This window comes from Zosterops lateralis (assembly GCF_965231275.1).
Source record: "Zosterops lateralis genome assembly, chromosome: 5".
NCBI lineage: Eukaryota > Metazoa > Chordata > Aves > Passeriformes > Zosteropidae > Zosterops > Zosterops lateralis.
Window position 1 is genome coordinate 20,555,149 of NC_139766.1, and position 24,838 is coordinate 20,579,986.

Below are 24,838 nucleotides of genomic sequence, written 5' to 3' on the forward strand. Positions count from 1 at the left end.
ATATATTAGGCAATGATTGATTAAAAAAGTCTCCTTTAAAACAACCAAATATTAATGACTCTAAAAAATAAAATTATATGAAAAAGCCCATATTTGTCCTTTGCCTCAGCTTTTTTATACATTAGACACTGAAGTCTTGCCATTCTTAATTTTCTTTCTGTCTTGGTGAGTACAGTATGATGGCTAGAGAAATTATAAATAAATATAATACCATGTTTGAAGTGACAAAGGATCATTAATAGAGAACACAGACATTTTGCCTCTAGGCAGATTAATTCTGGGACTTGGAAACGTACATCCCCTATTCAATCAATACAGTTTATTCTCTTCAGCACTTGCCTTCAGTAGGGGTAGACAATTAATTTATGTACAGTGACAGATAGGAGGAAAGTGGGGATTTTGATACAGAAATATTCTTCATACTTGTCTGTGTAGTAAAGTGTCTCAAATTCCTCCTTCAAGTCTCAGCTGCACAGGTGTCTATCCCATGTAGATTCATGAGAAGTTTTTTGGTGGTTTTTTTTTTTTTTTTTTTTTTTTTTTTTTTTTTTTTTTTTTTTTTTTTATGCAATAAATTACAAGATCAGGAAATTGCAATGAATTGGAAAAGGAAGGAGACAGTAAGTCAGATTATCAGAGAGATGTACATTGTAGGGGTGTGGTCATCATCAGGATAAAGTGCTGACAAATGTCAACTAAGGTAGACATTAAAGGGATGATTAAAAGAGAACTTTATTAAGCTATAAGAGCAAGGGAGATAATCAGGATAATTATTACACTTAGAAGGGAAATGTTATGTAGATGTGATAGGGATATACATAGGAGGCAAAAGCTGGGAGTGTCCAAGAGAAAAGCAAAACCAGGAGTCTGATGTATGTAAGTCAAGCAGGACCAGACAGGAGTCACCACAGAATTCTGAGTGATATAGAACAAAGCAGGCCACATCTTCTTTTAAGTAAATCTGTTAGAAAAAAACCCCAGTACTGTTTTGTTGGAGAATAGCAAATACAATATTTATATTTAAGTAGTGCAGAAGATGGAAAAGAAGGGATAAAGGTCTAAAAGTGTGACCTCATCTTTTATCAAACAGTAGAGCAGAGTTTATATGAAAAAAAATTAAGTTACTGACATAAAAAGCGAGGGAAGATAACATGAAAATTGAAAATGTCTTTACTGAAAAGACTTCGTACAGACCAATCTGATAACTTTCTTTGAAAAGATAACCAATTTTCTAGACAAAGGAAATTTAGTAATCTCTCTCCTTGGACTTCAGCAATCAGTTGATACTATGCCACCTGGGAAATTATTTGTGCACCTGAGGAAGATGGGTCCTACTAAAGGAATCAAAAAATATGTAAGAAATTCACTTAAATGAGATGGCAATTGGTTTTCTTGCAAAGGCAAGCATTATAAGAAGTTGCTTGAGTCAAGAATCGGTCTTAAGAACATTTTTGCTTTATATTTTAAAGTGAAATCAGTGCAAATATAATAAGGAGACTTGATTATGGAACAAATATGATAAACATAATGAATTTGTGTGAGAATTAGATTGTATTAGATGAAGGACTAGAAAACCACTTAAGTAGTTGAAACTTAAAAAAAGAACAAGTTGTAAATTCAGTTAGGAAATAATGACATGGGGGCAGTAGAAAAAGAGAAGAATTTAATAAATTAGGCAAGAGTTACTTGGAGCACCAATGGGACAAACAAATTCATTTTTGCCGTTTAAAGCTGCATCAATTTGGGTGCTGCTGTGAGAGGAACAGACAGAGTCAGGTCATTTGAGAAGTCATTCATGAGACTTCCTCTTAAAAATTGTTCTGTTATTCTAGTCAACCATTTTCAGGAAGAATTAAGCTTACTTTTAAACATTCAGAAAAAGCTGTTTAATAACCATGGAATATAGACTTAGCTGTGGAAGAGAAGACTAAAAGGGCTTTGCTCATTCAGACTTAAGGCTCTGAGACGTGCCGTGGCAAGCTAAAATTGGATGGCAGAAGTTGTTACTATCCTCAAGGCATGAATACTTGAAGCTCCTTTGAATCATTTTGTGAACCACTGCTTTGTATATTAGGCTAAACCAAAACTGGAATTCTTTTACTTTAATACACCCAGCTGAAGACTGCAATAGTACATGAGCTCTTTCATAGTCATGTCATAAACCCCTGCCCTGAAGGCTTTAGTCCTCTTCAGAAGGGTGGAGCAGATGGTAACTATTCCTGCCCTCTTGTTTTAAGCCAATGCTACATTTACTTCAGAGCATTAAGAAAGTAACTGGGGAGAGGGGATGTGATTGCTCTTCATAAATATATTGGGAATAAATATCAGCAAAACTTATAAAAGAACAATATTTTCATAACAGCAAATATGTATATTCAAATTAACATCAAATATTCATAACAGCAAATAAACACAATATATTTAGTTTAGAAACTGAAAAAAAGAAATTTAAATTCTTGGATATGGAGGTAACATAAAAATATCTTGATAGCTTTGAAATGAAACTTCATCTGCTTAGAATAATAGAATTATTATTATTTAGAATAATAGAATTACAGATATTTTCCTTCCAGTAGGTTTGTGTATTCCTAAGAAAAGGGAAGAAAAAAAGGAAAACAAAACCTAGACCATACTTTTAAGGCCTTAGTTCCATAATGATGGATTAAACTGTTAGTAGCATTACCTACAGATCATGCTATGTTTTGTAGGCTGGTTAAGGAGCAGCACAAATTTCTCAGTGTGATGTTTGCAGCAACAGAGGCATCTAAGGATATCATTTTCCATGAACCTTTTTTTTTTCTCAACATAGCAGTATTGTTCAGTTTTTAAGGAGGTCTTGAGTTTCTGTGGCTTGATTGTAATAAATTACTTAAATAGGTATCATCCTTAGCGTTACAGTGCTTCTTAATGCAGTACATCAATAAGCAAGGTGACTGAATTTTGATAAATGTTTTACATAAGTGAAATGCAAACCATATGGAAGTTTGCATGACTGAGACTTTAGGTAGATTAATACTATGTTATTCCACTCTGTGCCTTCAAAACACTTTTAGCAAGTTATATTTCTGAATATGCTCTACCTGACAATGGCATGTTCACAGTTCTTCCATCTATAGCCACTGTCTTTGTGAGCCAGTAGTCCTCTAGTGTTTAACATCAAGAGTGGTTGATATGTCACCATATTATTGTGAAGTGTGACTATGAAAATAACATAAATGGTGGGATTTGACAGATTCCTAAATGTTCAAAATCATTGATAAGCATAGCATGAGAAGGAAATCAACAAGCCAGGAAGTTTTTAAAGATAACAGATGATAGACATTTATTTTATCAATTTTATGCTTGTAATGATGGCTTAAGAGGAGAATATTTTGTTTAGGGTTTTTTGTTTGTTTTTGTTTTTGTAAGAAATAAGAATATTAGTTTTGAAGGACTTGATTTACGTAACATGCAGGACTCAGAAGCAGTCACAGAAAAAATATGACAAATTTAATTTGAATGAGGTTAGGTGAGAATACAACTATTCTGTTAAACTGTGTACTAACTCTAGATGTGTTGCCCTTTAAAACTGTTTTCTTTTATTTCTCTTTTTTTAAACTTTTATTTTTAGAATTATTAAAATTTTGTATTAATTTAGACCATATACTTTATGGAAATTTTAATTATTAAAATCTATGCATCCCTTTATGATCATGTATAGAAGTCCTCATTAATTTCTTATTCATTATAAAACTGTTCATGAGTTCCATTTGCTTATTTTTTGCTCCATATGACCTTCACATGTGCACACAAACAGCCCAAAATAAAGATAGTGAATATTTTTTTACTGATTAATTTTCTTTTATTTATTTAAGAATATGAGCATTAGCTTTCCTTATGCAACACATACATTCTGAGGAAATACATTCAGTACACTTTCTGTAGTTCCCCATATCCTATTTTCATTTCTGCCACAAACTGAAAATAAAGTTACATATGTATAAGAAGTTTAAAAATAGGTTAGAAGTATCTTGTGAAATGCAACAGGAAATCTATGGAGATACATTTTTATCTGGAATTTTCTGTAGTGGGCAAAAATTACCATGTTGTGCCTTTCAGTTCCATTTAAGAATGTTGCAGAAACTTGTAATCTGTCACATTTTTAGTCATGTGCACACATCCATCAGATGAATATATAATATATATTGGAATCATAACATATTTACAGACAGAGATACAGATCTAAGAATAAATGAAATAAGTGGCTAACCCCCCCACAATAAAACTGTACTTGCAGAAGTTAATAATTCCAAGTTTGCAGCAATATGTTATGCCTGGGATCACTATTGTTAAACTGTGACTTCTCACTTATTTAGTGAAAAATAATTACAAGTAATAGCAAATATATATCACTAATACTAAAAGATTGCTTCCTAATGGCAATGATGTAAGTTAAGGAAAAAGGAGAAACAGAAATAAGGATCCATAAATAATTTTGGGGTTGTTTTTACAATAATTTTTATGTACTGCAGCATTGAAATTCTGGAAGCAATTTCCATTGAAATATTCAGGCAAAAGAATTGTAACCTATCAAGAAATTATGTGAAATTATGCCTATGATAAGCAAGTGTACTCAGTATGGAATAAGAAACTTCCAGCCTATATTTTAGTATTATAGACTGGATTAGTGGAGAGCTGCAAGCATCTTGGTCATGACAAGTGAAGTAGTGACTCTCAATTCTTCATTTAACTCTGGTGTATGTGAATTTTGTGCAAGGAAATGGAAGGAGGAATAAGACAGTAGTATCAGTTTCATGGAAATTAGCAAGATTCTTCAACTGCTGTAGAAAGATGGGGTAAACAGAACCCAATTTAACAGAAATTTGGGGAGAAAAGATAATTTTTGGATTATTTTCTGTCAGTTATGGATGTATGGATGCATCTACTAATGACACAGAGCATGGGAATGTGATTTGGGTGTGAATTTGTCTTCAGTCTATGTTTGGAGTCCTTCTGTACATATTTCTGAGCACCACCGAGCATTTTGGAGCATTGATTTGTTCCAGCATTGTCTTTAGATTGTCACAGAGTGTGTAGCACTTGCAGAGCAGGTGCAGGGCCTTCCATCATTTTGCTCTCTGTGCCTGCACAGTGTGTGCCAGAGATTGGCAGGTGATGCAGACTTTGTTCCTCATTAGGATGTAATGTAAAGAGGCACAACAAATCATCCTTCCCCTTGTACGCTGCATCAGGTGTACTGCATACACAGACTTCCATGATTGTTGGAGATTTAATGATTTGGTGTATTGCTTTTGTGATAAAAAAAGATTCAACATTTTGTCTAGTATGCGCCATGTAATTTGCTTTACTTGTTTTAGGTTTTCTCTCACAATTTATGATCTGATTTGTTAGACCGAAAAAGAAAATCATATCAGTATCTGTCATACAAGAACGCTCTAATTGTAGAAGGTATATGTTACATCTATGAACTTTTTTTACCTCAGAAACTTTTTTCTTACCTCAGAATACCTTGTGAATGCACCAAATGCCTACAATTGTGTTTATATTTTGGAGAAAGATATTTAAAAAGCATGTCAGCAGATCCCTGTTTATTGCATACTGGGCAAGTCTACTATTTCAGGGAATGTACTCTCCTTAGAGTTAGCAAAACCTAATTTTATATGAATTTGAATAACTGTTAAGTTAGGAATTTTGAGGTACTCAATGAACTTAAATGAAAGATACAGAGAGATCAACAAAAATGGGTAGGTAGGTAGACAGACAGATACATTACCTGTATTTTTATTGAATATTTCGTCTTATTTAGTGTTTTTGCTGTTTTGTCAAATTAAGTCAGTGTAAATTGAACAAAGAGATTTTTATATAATTTGGTTGGTTATGATGAAGAATTTTACTGAGGTGTAAACATATTTCTTCTGCAATCAAAACAGAGTGTTCTGCTTGCTTGCCCTAGATGGCTTCCTGTAAGATCATATATAGATAGAGAAGCAGACACTATTATTTGAGGACATTTGGGAGTCTCTTATGGATGATGTTCATAGAGTAAAAGATGCTTTATAGAGATGCTTGACATAGATATCCTACTTTTGTGTAATTTGGTTTTAAATTTATGTATGTGTAACAGATTAGAAGAAATTGTTATTAAAATAAGGATGCAGTAGTCAGTGATGTAAAATAAATAATAATTATTAATAATTCAACAGTACTGGAAAAGCTGAAAAGACTGATGAATGCCAACAAAACCTGTTATGTAACCAACAATAACAGGTTAATATTATTTGTGTGGATGACCCAATTTCAAGAGATATTTTAAGTGCTGTTTCTGAAGAATATATTGGACCGAAACGTTCACTGTTTATCACTAGATGTGTATGTCTCTTCAGTGTCTCATTTACTTCACAAGCATATTGATCAAAGTGATTCAAAAGAAGAAGGTTCTCTCATAGTTCTCCATTTTCCTTATGTCCACCTCAGAGCAAGATAGTTGATACCTGGTGTTTTGAAGAATGTGGACACTCAGAATTGTCACTATGTACTGTAAGTTGTCCTTCAAATTTGGCTTGCTCACTGCATTTGATCTGGTGGTTGAGTGAGAGCGATGAAGGGAAAGAGGAGTTGCCTGTTTGTTTTCTTATAAAATTCCTAATTTTTGCTTCTTTCAACTCTGTACTGCACTATTTATCCCATCATTTAATGGAGAAAAGTTATGCTCATCACTGATACCTGAGACATCTATATTATTCTTTACTCTGTCTGCAGTAACTCTGAGTAAGAAAGGGAAGAATTTATCACTCCAATTTGTCTATAATTTAAAACCAGTCTGTTTCTGGGCATAGTTCACTTAATTCCTTATTTTTCTTAAGAAATATGAAACAGTATGTTTCTGTACATGTCTGTATGAAATAGACAGTTCTGTCTTTGCTGCCAAAATAGTTATTCTATGGAATATGTTTGGACCTAAGGCAGAGAAGAGAATTTTTTTCATTAGTAAAATCCATGGTAGAGGATTAAGTTAGCCAAACACTACTCACATCCCGGTAAGCAGACATGTATTTCTGTATTTTTTGTAGGTGGATACAGTGCAGACTACTCAGCACCCTGGCCACATTGAGGAATCTTGTAAAATGAATGTATGTGCTCGTAAGTGAATTATTTATGAGATGACACTCCAACTCTAAGGGACATTGGATCATAAAATCCATGAACTCTCTTTACTCTTATGTTACGACATTGATTCCCAGGGGGCAGGGTTACTGCAGGACTAAGTGGACCTTTAAAGCAAAGCTATTAGAAAAAAACAGAACAAAAAAGATAAATCATGGTAAAAATCACTGAAAACAAGAGATTAGATTACATTTTGGATGCGTTTGGAAAGAAACTAAATGGAGTCAAAAATCCAAAACAGGACAACAAATGGTGCGTAAGAAGGGTTTGGTAAGCAAAACTGATCATAAGTGGAGGAAGAGGATCAAATACCATTTAATTCAGGAGTATGAATAGGATGAAAACGCTCACCATTTTCTTTTTTGTTCCTTCTTTGAAAGGACTGAAATTTGATTAGATGATTTGTTGAATTAGTAACTGGGAGATGGGTATGAACAAGGTTGAATTTTCAGTGTTTGAATCAATGAAGTATTTATGGTTTACTGAAAAAAAAAAATCCCTGATATTATGCTAGATAAACAAAGAGAAAAAATATACCTCAGGACTGAAATTCTGGAAATCCAGGAAGAGTCTTAGTATTTGAAAATCTTTTTCCTGTTCGGGTATGTGAGAGAGAGGGTGGAAGAGGATTCAAGTCAAGCAGCATTGAGTCCTTCAGATTTTGCTGAGAGAAATGGCTCTACAAGGAAATTGAGATAGATACAAAGCAGAAACCAAACGTGCTAAATGAATATCAGCAAACAGGGAAATCAACAGTCACTCACCTGGCACAAATACAGTTTGGTCGCTAAAGACAACTGAATTCACTTGCCTAGAGTGGTCAAGACTAGAATAATTGTATCAAGGATTGTACAACTGCCAGTACCAGAACAATTTATACAGGAAACCTCTGACTCTGCAGTCACTAGTAAGCCATATTCACCACATAAGAACAAAGGTTATATTGCCAACTCCAATTTTATATATATATAAATACACACATATCTACACACATCAATTTTTATATTCATTTTATATATGTGTTTGGATATTACTCTATATTTCAGTTTATGATTTAGAGAAAGGCTGAATATTTTCTCCTAAATAATTTATTAAGTCATATCCTTCATCATAAGAAGCAACAAAAGAGGATATTTGAATAATAATTTTCCAACAAGGTATTTTTCTTAGGAATAAAGCATAACTTCAGCCCATTGAAGTTTGTGATGTAAATCTGGTATAACTATGTGAGAAAACTACATTATATTTGTAACAAGACTGTATATTGTGACTTGCCTTCATAATATGGTTTTTCAACTGTATGAACAAAAATGCTGAAAAACACTTTTCCTTTCCTGATTTTTATGCTTTTATGTTTGAATTAGCTCATTCTTTCTGCTTATTCCTTCAAAACTGATAGTCTGCCACTTTTTTCCATTTGGAGTAATTAGTTCTGAGTGGAGGAATTTATGATACAGTAGGGGCTTTGACCTCTTTATTGTACTGAGATATATTATCAAACTTCAAAGTCAGTAGGCTGCTACCATATTGATTTTGTTTTCTGTGAACAAAATCAATGAGCAAAATTAAAATAAAAAAATCAATTCTTTCATTTTTGAATTGATTCAGGTTTTCTACGTGTATGTTGTTTATTTAAACTTGATTGCTAGTCTGGAACTTTAGTATTCTGCATAAAAGAAGTTAATAAAATGCACAATGAAAGAAATTACAGTTAAGACATACAGGAATGAGAAGGAAAAAGATGCAAAAGAGATAAAGAAAAGCACAGTTTTCTATTGGAATACATTGTTTAGGAATATCAGAGAACTATAAAGATTGGTACCAACAGCTTTGTTTAAAAAACCAGCACACAGGTTCTTTTTTTTGCATTTTCAATCCCTTTTCTTTAGTTCAATTGATGCTTAGAAATGGTGTATGAAATAACTGTAGCCCATGGACCATACTTTGTGAGTTCAGAGCATTTGCAAATCTTACCTAAAGATGAGAAAAACAAAGGAAAAAACCACTAAAATATTGAAGATGTAACATTTTATAGAAATAAATGCACTAAGTATGCAAATATATTTGTAAAATTTTCAGCCTTTTTCTGAATATAGACATTTTCTTAGAAAATAAAACAATAACCTGGAACATGTAAAGGCATTGTTAAGTACCTCTGATCAGATTCTTATCTCAAATATACCAATTTTATTTCAATAAAATTTTTCTTCAACTGGAAATGAAATCAAAATTGTGTCTTATGTGTTCATTGCAATTTCATTCTTCTGTATTTAATTTTCTGGTCAGAAGCAATTGTGAAGAAAGAACCCTTGAAAAAATGTGTAACTACTGTGATTTTCAGATTTCAGAGAGTTTAGCAGTCAAGCAATTTGTATGGAATAAAAGCATTTCTATATTGCCTCCTGCTACAGAACCAGTGGGGAAAGGGCAGCAAAACAGTGGGAGGCCAAATGAAGAGTTTTTTCTTCTGTTACATTAACTTGCAAGATACTGGGAGCTTCAGAATTGCAAGTGGTAATATAGCTTTTATGAACTATTTCTTTCCTCTTTGCCTCCTATGGCTGCTTCATTGTTGGGTAGTGTCTCTTTTTATGTCAGAATGAGGGAGTGAAAGTTATTTGTGACAAGTGACATTCTACTTTCTGTTTGCCGTTATCCTGCTTGGATGAGAGAAAAAATACATACATCTAACTCTCTTTTTACTTTTTTTAGGAAGAGGTTAATTTAGAGCTTTTAAAGCTAAATCTGAATTGTCTTACTCTTAGCACCAGGCAAATATACCTGGAGATTTCTTGTATAAAACCACTCTTTTCCAGTATCATTTTCTTTTCAGTTGTTGCATACAAGAACACCAAAGAACAAGATACGTTGGTAGAAGGCTTTCAGGGAAGTTGTGATATGCAGTTTTTTTAGCTAGTTACAGAACAAATTGGATAAATCATTAGTAGGAATATTATATGAAGTGGCAACCAGTGGGAAAGGGAGCTGTATGGCACAAGATCTCTTTTTCTCTTTTTAATGGTTCTACTTCTGGTGAATGTGTACTGTCACAATTTGTAGAGGCACTCTCAATGATGCCAAACACAATTTTACATATAAATAGAGAAGTAGATGTGGTCTTCTTGCTAACTGTCTGTCAAACCTAGACTAAAGGATTAAATTAAGTAAACTTGCACCACTCAGATCGCACTTTTGTCTCAGGGTGAACAATACAATTCAATTCAAGTAAATTGTTTTTGCAAAGGCTCATAAACAATTTAAAACCTTCACCGGAGATCTCTCAAGCTTATAAAAAAGCTCCTTGTCTACTCTTTCTGCAAGCTTCATTTGGGTCCACAAGCACAGACTCTTGGATTCACCTACTCATCATTTAAAAAGTCTGGACAATCCAAGCTTTAACCCATTACTCATTCTAATCTTTGACACTCATTCAATAGACTGAATTTTGCTGAGCTAGTAAAAGATAGCTTTGTACTATCAAATACACTGGCTATATTTAAATTTCCAATGTATACTTAATTATGCATTCTTACAAACTCAGTAGTATGTCCCTTTTCATTGGGGAAAAATTAAGCTATTGTGCTTGCAGACATTATATCTGACTTTTGACATTTCATTTAAAGAAAACTATAAATATGTGAAATGCTCTTCCATCTTCTATGTTGTTCTCATTATTTTGCCAGAATCTACAATAAGAGCAAATATGACAAGTGTTTTAAATCCTTTATATCACCATGAAAATGCCCCAAATTTGTTTAGCATTAAACTCTTTGTTTTTGATGGAATGTGATCCTGAAATATCAAGAAGCCAAAATTGAAGTCTACTCTCCATCATACTCCAGTAGATTACTATTGCAGCAGTGAGTTTTCCTTTGATCTGTAGTTCCTAGAAATGGCGTCTATCACACAAAACCAATTTGTTGCCCTTTCTAAGGAATTTATCCTGCTAATGAGAAAAAAAAGAAAAGATTTGTTATGACCCCTGGCGGTGACCACAGAGCCCTCAATATTCTTCAGTGGTGGAATTCAAGAAGGGCATTAATGTTTCTACATTTAGTTTAAAATTAATTTTCTTACAAATCAGATTAGTTTTTACATTTAAACATCTTAGTCTAGCCCAGTAACACTATTTTGAATAGCAAGTGCCAACCAAGCCAATTTAAAAAAAATCCATTTTTTATTATTTACACATAAAAATACTATGGTTATTTAAATATTATCTATGAGAAATATGACAGAGAAAAATGTTCTGCAGGACTTAATAAACCTCATTATGCTCTATAGCTCATTTTATCAGGCTTAATTATCTGTTTGTGTTACATTTTGCGAAGTTTTTATTCAGGAAAGCAGGTTTTTCAATTGGCTTTTGACACAAAATAACCTTTCTTTAAGTGATGAAACTGTGCAGACAATTGTTTCTGCATAAAAGGTATCATTTCTTGAATTTGTCTAGAGCAATTTTAATATAGAAAATACGAGCGAAAGAGTGGTTTATAAACTAATTAACCTCATAAGAAGTGTGGCCAGGGTTCAATATCATAAATGTCCATTGGCTTTTCCTTTTTACTTTTAGAAGAATGATCATTTTCTTCTGCTATCCTGCCATGTACTGTGAGAACATTAGAAGCACACAGGGAGTAAAGATAACTCTAGCTAGTCTCAGCTTTCACCTTTAAGAAGGGAGTTAGCATGTAGCCACTTACACAGGCATAATTTTAACAGGTGATTTATAATTATTGTAAAGTTTGGCATCTCACCTAGCTGCATAGTGTCACTATCTGTAGGAAGTTGGCATATGTGAGCACCCTTTCATTCAGCCTAAGTTGTTTTTCTAATATTTAGGATGAAATCTTTTTTGGTGTCTCTCTGAGAGTCTACAGAGAGACTTAATCTCAGAGGATTTTTATGTGCTCAAGCTCAAAATCTTTCTGCATCTGACGTCAGCCAATATGGAACACTTTTAAGCAGAAATGTCTCATCACACTAGTTTGTTTTAGCATGCATCTAATGATAGAAGACTGTATATTTGACTTTACTAATATCACAACACCATTTCTATGGAGGGGCAGAAAATCAGCCTACCTGTTGAAGGGCTAGAAACCAGGAAATTCAGTCTCTGTTCTTAGATCTGCCACTACTACCTGCTTCTTTGGGGTTGCACCTGTGAAAAGGGTAATTTTTATTGTGTCAATCAGAGAAAATTCTTTGATTCATTTTGTTTTGTGAATTAATTACAAGGTGTAGTGATGAGATCCATACAAATGTCTCCAAAGAGTAGTATGATGTAGAAATGCTTCAATGTCTTCTGTTTCACTGGAGATGGGAGAACTGATTTTCAGAGCAAATCCTTTTGTTATTTTAACAGTTATGAACTGCCTCCTGCCCAAAGTGTTTGAAAGAGATATTAATTTTCATCACTATGTATATGGGACAGTTATATATATATATATATATATATTCAGTACATTTCAATGCACTTTTGTCAAAAAATGCTTTAGATTTAACTATGCTGCAATTAAGAAAAAAAAAGGGTTACTTTTTCTTTCCTAAAAAATCATGTTAAGCAAGCAAATGAAAAGAAATTTTTTGTTGGTTTTAAATATACATAGCACATCTGGTTTTGTGTAAGTATTTCATGACTGTGATGCATAGTTAGTGGGTAAAGTATTTCAATAAATTGGAGAAAAGACACAGAAGTAACTAATTTAATAGTATTGTGAAACCATTGAATATATACTCAGTGCTGGTAGTGACACAACGATACATGAGCTTTATCCTGAGAAACTCACATTATAAAGAGACAACTTGACAAGCTGTGGGAGACCCAGTGTTTTTCTTGTTGCCTTCATCCTGCTTCCATCCCTCATTTTGAAATACTCCCTGTGGAGGGCATTAAAAAGTTGTGAATTAAAGCTCCAGGGAGCCTGAAAGAAGCAGCTATAGGCAGTGTTGTGGAATAAAAAGAGAAGACTTCCTGATGCAATTAGTCAGGTGTTTCCTATGCATGATAAAGAGTTTATAGTGCAAAGATGATGGTGAAAGGATAATGCAAACAGTACAGTTACATTTGTCTGTAAAAATGATGTCATGTAATGCTCACCTTGTGTTTCACTTCATATGTGAAGTCTGAGCATCTTGCAGTGATAAGGAGTTGATAATTGCTGGTTACCTGTTAAGTTCAGGTTTTGATCTTTCAGGGAAGATCAGTTTGAATATTTTTATGAATCTGACCATAGCTCTTGAGCAAAGCTTGTGCCTTTCTCATGTACAGACATTGGATCATTCTCAAAGAACTTGAAATGTGTGCAGGAAGCTAAATCAAATAAAATCTCTTGAAGCAGTCTCTAGCTTGCTTTTTTTTTTTTTTTTTTTTTTTTTTTTTTTTTTTTTTTTTTTTTATTGAAGGTGTTGATTTCTGGCATTAATATTGAAATAATGAAAAGGTAAAAACATAGGGGCAATACCAATAAACTGTTTTTAAATTTTTAATCTCCCATTTAAAAATTAAATTTAATTTTTAAATATAGCATTAGATTTTTAATATGACACAATTTCATTTTGTACTGTTTTGTGGAACACTTCCATGCAGCCTTCTGCACTTTGCTTTTAATCATTCTCACTGAAATTAGAATTGTCAGTGAGCAGCACCAGACAGATCTTGATTTCACTCAAAAAGTTATTTTGGATAGGATAATTTTTGAAAAATACATAGTATTTTTATATATGTTTTTAAGGTGATTTTAATATTAATTTTTGTACCTTTGAATTTCTGTCTTATTGTAGTGCATTTCAAGGTAAAAAGTGCTTTCAGAAAAATAGGATTAATAACTATGGGAGGTCAGACAGTAATGTCAGAATCTCTGCTCTGCAGAATTCATTACTCTAAGTAATGATAGAAGATGATAAATTTAGCAAGTCTTGAAACAAGGCACAAGATTTTTGAACTGCCATTTAGTGCATTAACTTTCTAGAATCTTCTCGATACATTTTTTAGATTTCTGCTTATATATAAAACTTGCATACAAGAGGACACATTTCTATCTTACTGTCTACTTCAGTAGAGACTGAATTTATACCATGAGCTGCATTAATTTCAAATGAATTATCTGTTTACTACATAGAGCTGGGAAATGGGAATTGGGGATCTTGTTAATGACCCTGACCTACCATCCTGGGATGGAAGAAGCCACCTTAGATCTCTGTGTGCCTTGACTATCTGGTGTATTAAATACATATAGGACAGCTTGCATTGCATGATAAGAATTGCTTAAGTAAATTCTATCCAAGATACAGGAGTGTCAATGAGAATTTGCTGACTTATGCTCTAATATAAAATTTAGGGAAACTCTTCATCTGCACATGTGGAGTGTTTTTATATGTTGAAGTTAAAAAATTAGAATCATGAGGCCTGGCATAATAATTTCAGCATTACCATTGTCAGAATAGTAATTTTTTCTCATATTAATATGATGGGAAAAAAGGCAGAGAATTGTCCTTAAAATGTAATCATATCAATTTTTGCATAACTTATTGGAAATTTACTAATATACATTTTCTTATAGTGCATTGACTCTGCTGGATTTCTGGTATTCTGGCCATGTTGAACTGTACCAGGAGAGATATATAATGACTACTATAGTTCATGTAAAAATTAGTGTTGAATTTTCAAAAATCTTTCCTATTACTTCCTCCAGTGATTAACTTTTTGAAACAATATGACCCTTAAGGGTAACTACAAGACAGATGGACAGATGGTTATCTACATCTTGCAATAACCAGTGTGAATTCAGCCAGGTGTCAGGTGGGAAGATTCTGGACATCTGTGTCATCTCTCTGGCTTGTTCATCTGTCTCTCAGGGCCTGTACAGATGCACTAGCTGCTTCCCTACATGCCATAACCAGGAAAGAAGACAATTGGAATTCTTGTCACCAGATATGGATATCAATGCCTGGAACTTAAGACTGTATTCATAACTCACTGTGTGCCCTTCATGATTTTTGCACATCAACAGACTTTATGTTGCATATATCTAATACCTCAGTTTACATATCCAAACTTTCATAATACTTTACAGTACTGCATTTTAGGCCAGAATATAAATATGGCAAATCTCTATTTTTAGGAAAAAGTCGACTGAATAATCTTACCTGAAGAAGTACTACTATTTAAAAAAATGGAAGATCAAATTATCACTAGATCTTTTGATACTTAATTCTGCAATCCATTGAAATTCTGCTGAAGAGATTTGTACTTTGTGTGTATGGAATGACTGTCAATCATCCTTCCCTCATCTATTATCTTATTCAAATTAATACTGATAAGCTTGAAAAATCATAAGCAGCTTTAGCCACTCTGTAATCTGCTTTTAATAGGAATAGGAATGGAATATAGCCCATATGGTAACCTGGATGATCTATCTTGAATTATTTCTGAGATAAGATCAAATACATACCTGAGTTTTGGTTACATACCCAATCTCAAATTATTTTCATTAAAAAATAAAATCTCCTTTAAATACACTTAGGTTGAGGCCATCTGTTAATTTCATAAACCCTAGAGCCTCATCCTAAGTTTTTATACTGAATAAACCTTTCCTACACTATCTCGCCATGGAGGTCATAACATCAGAGGAGGCAGTTGTGAGATGAGCTTGGAGTGCTGCATACTAGAGTGAAAGGATGAACAGCATTTGACTTTTAAAAGACTTCTGACTCAAGAAAGTAAAAGGAATATGTGAGTCAGTGACTTCAAGAGTATATACAACTAGGGGAGGATAAACAGTATGCTGCTTCATAGTAAAGACCATTCCAAATAATGGTATCAACCTATAATAGAATGATAAAATACTTTGTATTTTTACTACATCGTGGATTTCTGTTAATTGAAAGAATAGGTGATTTCAGAGAAACAGAAAAAATGTGATTTAAAAAAAAATCTAACATTAATCTAAACCTCTAGGGGTTTCAGACTTGTGTTTAAAACAATAGTCCTATGTTCCTGTTTCTGAACAAGTCATTAATAAGAATATACAGCAGAGAAATTATAATTTTGAATTTCCTTTATAATTATAGATCCATATCAGTATTACACTGTCAAGAGACTACTATAGCTGCTTAAGAGAAGCCTTGCTTCAGCAGTGAAAAAGCAGCACATAGTGATTAAAGCTAACAGCAAGCATGCAAATCCTAAAATTATTTATCACCAGGGTGGTGTTGGGGCACTTTTAAAACAGAGGGTTTTTTTTTTTTTTTTTTTTTTGCTGATTTTGTATTAAATAAGTACCAGCCTGTGTTTGTGGGTTAATATATGCATACCATTTGGAATGTACTTAGTGACATTATGTAATTCACAGATGTTTTATTATTCATAGTACTGTGCATTCATAGCTCTCTGTAGTCACTATTGTGCAAAAAAATCTAATGAGGGAGAGTCTCTATGTGTTTTGCTGGTCCTTCAGTCTTTTAAAATTCTCATTCGCTCAATTCACAAACAGAGGGTTGTGGTAGCCTTTCCTGCATTTTGATTCATAGAGTGGAAAGGATTAAAAATACAGATTTCTCATAATTTGTTCATGTTTATTTCCCATTGTAAAAATAGACTAGGACACGAAAAATCCCAAGATCTTATCTTTCCACTGTATTTGGATTGTGCTGTAATTTATCCATTCAAGAGGAGGTGGTTAGTCTAAGTATTAGATAAGGACTTTATGCACACTTTTTATAGGAATAAATAAAATCACACTGTTACAGACAGAAGTGAACTGAAGAAAAAGGAGAAAGCTATTCTGTTTCTGTTGTTGTTGTCTTAAGTTATATTAGAAATGCTTTCTCCAGCTGGTTTACCAATTCACTTTCCTTGATTTCATCATCTGATCAACACCAGACCAGTAGCTGATGAAAGTAGTTGTTAGTGATTTCAGTGGCATTAATAATTTTCTATTAATAAAAAAAATACTTAGTGTCTCAGTTCTGTTGAAGAATTAATAAATCATAAGAATTAAATGATCTTCAAAAATCCTTACTGGAATCAGAATTTTTTATTCAGAATTATGATACTCTTTTTTTAAACCTCTTTCTTTGTTTTCTTATGAATTATCCTTTTTTTTTTTTTTTTTTTTTTCTTTTTTCCTCTCCTCTGTGACTAATGCATTCTTCATCACACATTTTTGAATCAGCTTTTATCTTTATCCCTGCTCGGTTGGACTTTTTGGACTGTATAACCATAAACCTTTTAATTGTTTTGGGTTTTTTTTTTATATATCACTATACTTTTCGTTATTTTATTGCATGTTATATTATAATTTTAATTATTACCATGAAATGTAGTAATTCACTTGGTAAAAAATGATTCTCACTTAAACATTCAAGTCTTTAGATTTAGCTTGTGTGCTTTTTACATACGGCGGCAAGTTGTTGGGATAGTATTTTTCTTTTATTTCCCCTGTTTCTCCATGGGGAGTTATTCTTCCTTGGGAATGCTTTCGGTGAAAATTGAATCTCCCTGTGTTTAAGGTCCCTGGCATACAGGTCTGTCATCTCTGACTACCTGACTGTATGGAAAAGAAAGAATGTACTATGTAGTTTAACATATCTCTGACTAATATTTTGCAGTAAAAACAAAGCAGTTTGCAATGTTCCAGCTTTCTTTTTTGGGCTAGTGATAGCCTTGCCTTTACAGAGTCTGGGATCAGTATTAGGAAAGTAAATACATTAAAAAAAAAAATCTGTCAGTTTTGTAAATGCGGTACTTTTCCACTTTAAGTGTTTTGAAGCTATGCTTTTGATTTATTTAATATTCAGTCATTCACTTTGAAGTTCTATTCATTTATATACCACTGCAGTAAATACACATGTAAAGCCCTTTAGAGGAAAACATAAATTCCAGTCAAAATGCAGATAAGGAGAGTGCTGACAAACCCAAGGAACACAAAGACTAAATGTAAAATCTGAGGCAGAGATGGAAAAGTTGAGCTTTCTGCCACATTTAAGAAGAGTCAGTGTAAGAAGTCATTAGGAAAGTGATTTTTTTTTAATCACCTATGTGCAGTGAATTTTATTAATGTGAAATATGCTCCTGAAAACATCCTTCGTTCTGTGCTACTATTCTGGCTCCCCATGACAGTGTTAGTGATTGGCAAGCTGCAGTCTTCATTCTGGATGAAGTTAACAATATTGTTAACCAAGTTAACAAAACTTGGTTTTCAGAGCTGTATCATCTTTGTAGTATTTTCTAATAAAACTTTGATAATGGGATGTTGGATCCCTCTTTGAAGTCTAGCAGTGGTCCCTGTTTAAAATTTGTAGGATATTCCTGCTGCTGAACAGAAGGGGGAGAAAACAACATAAAGCATGCACTGTTCATTTTGATTCAACTTGCAAAATTTATGGAATGTCAAATGAATGATGATTTAACAAAATAGCTTACATAAGGTCCCCCAAATGGTGAAAAAGGCCTTTTTTGGAGCTCCAGTGGATATCTCAGAACTCCTCCTGCAAGCAGGAAATGCAATTAATTCTAATTATGTGCTCTGCTTCAGTTTTTGTTGACTTTGAGAAGAGAAATGGATTAAGATTTTTAAAGGTTTAATATCGAAACTTGCAAAGTAACTGAAAATATTTGATTAACTCCTATTAGACACAAGAAAATATTTTAAAAAGGGTTTTTTCTTTGTGGACACTGGTATTTTTTTAGCTGTTTAGTTCACTCCTCCTCATGTCAAAGTTGGAAACTGAATGGGTGTTGCTAATCTTACTCAGGCAGATTGATACCATCGTCACACTGTGCAAGGGTACCAAGTGAATTTCCACTCACAGAGATCATATTATCATACACAGGAGCAACACAGGAGTTAGATTCTGTCTCTGGTTCTTTGTCCGCATGATAGCAGCTTCCAGATTTAGGTCTGATGAATATAAATGGACAAGAATATGTATTCTGCACAATGTATAAAGCAAAATGCCCAGGGCAAACTAGCTGCTGTTTGGTTTTATGTGGAAGAAAATATAAAAAGCAGCAGTTAGCTTCTGCCTGTGTTTGTCCCTTTAGCGTTTCTTCTTCATTCACTTATATCACCTATTGGAGACAGTTTAGGATTTTTCTGTTTCAGTTTTTTTGGGTTTTTTGATATGTATAAAATACTGCAAGGAAGGAACACAAAGAGAAGGAAGGATGAGACAGCTGATGTCTTGAAACAGGGCTGCTCACTGTAATGCCAAAGGAAGATAGGTGGAAAAATACAAATGAACAAAACTCAACACAGAGTTCTCTAAAGGGAATATTTTTTGTCTGTTGTGACTAGGTTCCAGTTACAGAATCATAGAATCACAGAATAGTTAGGGTTGTGAGCGACCACTGGAGATCACAGAGTCACTTAGAGCAGGTTACACAGGAACTTATGCAAGTGAGTTTTGAATGTCTCAAGAGAGGGAGACTCCATGACCTCCCTGGGCAGCTGTTCCAGTGCTCTGCCACCCTCAGTGTAAAGCAGATCTTCATCCTGTTGAGATGGAACTTCTGCTTTATTTTATGACCATTGCTCCTTGTCCTTTCACTGGCACTACTGAAAGGAGTCCAGCACCATCCTCTTGATATCAGATGTTAAAATATTTGTATGTATTGATGAGGTCCTCTCTTAGTCTTCTCTTTTCTAGACTAAACATGCTCAGTTCCCTCCCCAGTTCCCCCAGTGTCTCCTCCCAGGAGAAATGCTTCAGACCCCTCATTATCTTTGCGGCCTCTGCTGGACCCTTACCAGTAACAATTTGTCTTTCTTGGACTGTGGAAATCAGAATTGATTCTGATCTAATACTTCAGGCCAATACTTCAGCTGTAGCCTGTGGGGCAGAGTGGAGTGGGAGGATAATATCCCTAGGCCTGCTGGCCATACTCTTCCTGATTTCCCTCAGGGTTGGCCCTCCTGGCTGCAATGGCATTGCCAGCTCATGGTGACCTTTTCATCCACCAAGGCTCTCGAGATCTTCTCTGCAGACCTGCTCTTTAGTAGATGTCCCCTAACTTCTGCTGGCACTGGGTTCCTCATCCCCAGGTTCAGACCCTACATTCGCTTTTGTTGAACTTCATTTGTTTTTTCTCTGTCCAACTGTTCAGCCATTCACGGTCTTGCTGAAAAGCAGCACAGCCTTCAGGTGTATCAGCTACTCCCTCCCATTTTGTATCATCAGCAAACTTGCTTAGGCTATGCTCTATTTAGTCCAGGATGCTGATAAACAAGTTGAAAAAGGCTGGATGCAGTACTGATCCCTGGGGTACAACACTGGTTATGGGTCTCTAGATGGATTCTACTCCACTAATCATGACCCTCTGAGCTTTGCCATTCAACCAATAATGCCACTTAAATGGAGGATGCTGATTAGAAACTTATCTGATTTGAAATAAATAATTAGATCCTTTGCATAAGTATTCAATTTACCTGCATGTTTGAGAGGGGAAGCTGGAAAGACCCTCTTCTCTGGCACAAAACCAATCACAACTAAGAACAAAATATTTTATTCACTTTTATATAACATAATTTTTAATATGAGTTAAATTAAAAATCTAAGACAAAAAATTCCCTGAAGTCAGCACAAAGCTAGAATTCCTTGACTGGTCTTCACTATTGATGCTACACATTGCAGGAGGACAAGTTTCTTGTACTCTCAATTAAGGTGCTGGGAAGAAGCTCAATACTTGAGTAAAATGAATAAGAGATTGTTGCATTTTGGTATAATACATTTATCCTTATATAGAAACAGGAACTTTAAGCAATGTATTTGTTTAGGGAGATGCTTGGGGAGATAAAATATTCTATAGATTTATGACTTGCCTAATGGACTCTTTCCAATTACTTAGTGTCCTCATTTTTCTGAGGCTAGAAACACTATTCTCTTCCCAGTACTGGCAAGGAAGGCAATCTCTAATGTGTTAATATTTTTAATCCTGAACTACTTCTTGTCTTTAATCCATATAGGGGTTTCATTCTCTTAACACGTGAAGTTTTCATCTTTGAGGACTCCTGTCTCAGTAGAGCAATTGCGTCTATTTTATAAGAACTATCTAAGAACTTTTGTCTGTTTTTGTTTCCCCAAAAAGGCTAGGACATTTCCAAATGTTCAGAGAACTACTAGTTATCTTGTATGGCTGTATCTTGTACCTCAGTGCTGCTGTTTTGGGTTTTGGTGGGGTTTTTTCCCCTTTCTGTTTATGATGAAGATTGACTGCTGAAGCTCTTCAGAAAAGTACTACAAAATGCAACCAAATTAAAACAAAATTATAACTGCCATGGAATGTGTATTTGGTTAAAATAAGAGACCCATGCAGTGATCAATCAATGTACATAATTAAAACCTGCTGTTATTAATATTACATTTATTATTATAACAATTTATTAACTATAATTTTATTATTTTATTAAATTACTATTATTAATATTATAATAAAAGTTTCAATGTTTGTCAGGCTAGTACTTATGGTAGCAGAATGTAACTTAAAGGTTTGCTTACTGTCATTCTTGTTTTTGGGGGATGAGATCCAGACTATAAATCTAAACATATTAGATGTGTGATGGATGAGAGAAAAGGGGATAAAGCCCCTTTAGATTACACTTAGATATGAGTATAAGAAAACAGCAAAAAAGAACTAAGAAGGACTTGGTTTAAATGAACTGGGTGTAAGAAAATTAAAACTCATTGATGCACATTCTGCAAATATTTCATACCTAATTCTGCCAGTGTTGGTTATGTCTGTGATTTCTACCCACAAGACAAAAATTAAGCAGGTGTTCTAATTGTTACAAATAGTTTACCTTTTTGTTTCAAACGGACTGATATTCGTTCTTTAGGGAGAAAAAAAAGGAAAACATGTACTTTAAAAGAAATGATAGGCAGAATACTTTCATAGTCCTTATGATGAAATACTCCCCATTTGTTGCCTATGTGACAGCTCTGGCAACATTATAAATCTTTTTAACCTTCCTCTTCCAATTTAGCTGTACTCGTGAGGATATATGTTGAGGGCATCTTGAGCATAAAGAAAACAAAGATGCTAAAATATAAAACAAATATGACAACTAGCATTTTTAACCTGTGTGGATTTGGAAAGGATTTATACTGTAAAACAAAGGGTAATTTCTTTTTGCCTCTCTTCTGTTTAAGAAATTCACCTATGTTAAAGAGTTCACCGATGTTTCTCAGTGCCAAGATTGTTCTATTCAGTTTCTCAACTTTTATATTCTAGAAATTCATGGATAAGTTAGTTATTTAGGAAATTAAAAATATGGTTCATGTTAGCACACACAGGCTCTCAAAGTATTTGGCAATCAGATTTATGGGCTAGTGTAACAATACAGAAGAATCTCAGTCTCAACACTTTCATTATGGAGCATCAGGGAAAGCTATGGAAATAGCATATAAGCTCCTGGCAGCCAGGAGTAGTCTTTGCATTTAACTGCAGCCATACTGGTGAGCCTGTAAGGATGCTTAAGTCATCCTTTATGACTTGGTGCTGGACTTATAGAAATTAGAAGGTTTTTTAGGTTGTAGGAGGCAAAGAAGTCTTTAAATAGATACAGGAACAAAGTGAAATAGAACATGAAGTGAAGAAAGAAACTGTTCTCCAATCCTTATGATGAGGCAAAAGAAAGAAATGAATGCAGCAATGAATAAGTTAATAAAGGTGCAAAATGTGACAAAAAACAAGTATTTTTCTTATACAGTATTTAAATGACTTTGCAAAAGAAAAATGTCACATTAACTGGTAATGAAATGGGACAAGGGCAGTCCCACTGCCACAGCACACTATCATCCCCTTTCAGTTTTTAGTTTATTGCTCGCTGTTCAAGATTTGTTTGCTTTGAATTTTAAAATTAAATTAATGAGTAATAGTAAGAAATTAGATGTTATTTTTGGTGAGAATAATAGAAGTGAAGTTTGAAACAGCCTCTTATATGATGATGCAAGCACAAACCAAGAAAAAGAAAAAGGCTTCAAAGGGTCTGTAACTCATGGAGCAAAGGAAGTAGTGTATTTGTTGATGCTTCTTCTTAGCTCCCAGAAACTCTTCTGTATATATATCTCATAATTAGGGCTTCATGTGCCTGCGGGGAGGGTACACAGCCAGGGAGCAGCCTTTATGCACAGCATGCTATCCTAGCAACCTGATAGATTTCCAGCAGAAATTTGTGTGGGAGTTAATGCTGATCTTTGCAGAGTTAACCCATTTTTTGGAGAGAGAAGTATGCACAGCTGTTATGGACTAGTCAGCATAGTTTGCCTTCTGAAATCTCTAGGAAAAGAACTTAGTCAATATGTTCAAATTTGGATATGTACCTGGAATTTCCTTGCTCATCTACCAAATCCCTTTGTGAAGAGTAATGTGGCATCAGCCACATGAGATAGTGCTCACTAACTGTCCTCTTGACATCCCTTAGATGCTCACTAACTGTCCTCTTGACATCCCTTAGGTTTGGCATTTATTTGTCACCTAAGCATGATATGAGTTTGAGTCTATATTTTGCTCAGTTATACCAGACTAGCCTTTTTAAAAGTGAAATACTATCTGAAATAGAGCTCTGTCAGTCCTAGCCAGAGCCCTAGGTCTAATATATGAGAAGGTGTAAATGAATACACAAGTGAATAAGAAAGGGATCAGGAGAGGAATTGCGTTTCACTGAGAACTCCAACATCAATACATCTTTGGGACCAGAATATTTGTATCTCTTGTCCTTTCACTTTCCTCAGGTCAGACATAGAAAAGCATTACAACTACAGAGTGAATAACATATATGTGTCTTGTGGCTGTGTTAATCTCATTCAGTATTTTAAGAGCATAGAGAAGAATATCCCTTTTGGGTGTGCAGAAAGAGGGAAATTGCCTAATGGTCAGTGTGAAAGAGTAAGGCTGTGGAAGAGACAGATATCTGAATCTCTGACAGGCTGTAGGGACTATTTGCAGGTTGTATAATTGAATTTTGAACCACTGGAAGAAGAATTTATGTGAGCAATTTCTGCTGCTTTCCATCACTGGAGGAAAACTTCACTGCATCACAGTCTACCCAATCATCTGATATCCTCATTACTCAGCAGAAAAAAAGAACTGTGTGATAAGAAAAGTATGTTTGCACAAAGTCTTCATGACATTAAGCTGTAAAAATTCCGATTTAAGCTGTTTATTTTATTGTTAGGGTAATGAAGAAATTTCAGCCTTTCATACTCAAGTGCAAAGCTGAGAGTGACATACAGCAGGGAGCTAAGATTCCAGCTTTACTAAACTTCAGTGGATTTATCAGAAGTAACATTGAGAGCCTCTCACTGAAAGTTTCATCTTTCTTTTTATTAGCACATAAAATCTTAAAATGCTGTCAGTGCATTTCTATTAGGACTGCTGAATGGTTTCCTTGGAGTTGCTAATCTAACTAAAAATTGTTAAAGAAAATTTGACCTTATATCCTCTGCTATTCTCGCTAAGAAAATCTGAAATGCATTAAGCTTTTTTGGAGCTCCAAACCCTTTTTGTCTGGTAATTGACTTCCTAGCATCTGTTAAAATATCAGGGCAGAATAGTAAAACCTGAATAGATTGAAGAGAAATAGACTGGTCTGTAAGAAGTTTTCTGTACATCTTTCTCATATCCTTGGGATACCGAACTTTTCTTCTCCCACAAGAATTACACAGGTGCCCA

At 34.1% G+C, this 24,838-nt stretch overlaps 1 protein-coding gene across 5 annotated transcripts in view; it reads left to right on the plus strand.

Moving 5' to 3' along the window:
- PCDH7 (protocadherin 7) overlaps nt 1–24,838 on the plus strand; it is a 260,505-nt gene that overhangs the window by 45,104 nt on the left and 190,563 nt on the right. The window contains exon 2 of one of the 5 annotated variants that reach the window (XM_083861234.1): nt 7,071–7,130. The exons of 3 other annotated variants lie outside the window; for them this stretch is intronic. In XM_083861234.1, coding sequence (XP_083717360.1) covers nt 7,071–7,130 — 60 coding nt within the window. The remainder of the gene's footprint in view (nt 1–7,070; nt 7,131–24,838) is intronic. One more of the 5 variants, XM_083861235.1, reaches the window with a different exon arrangement.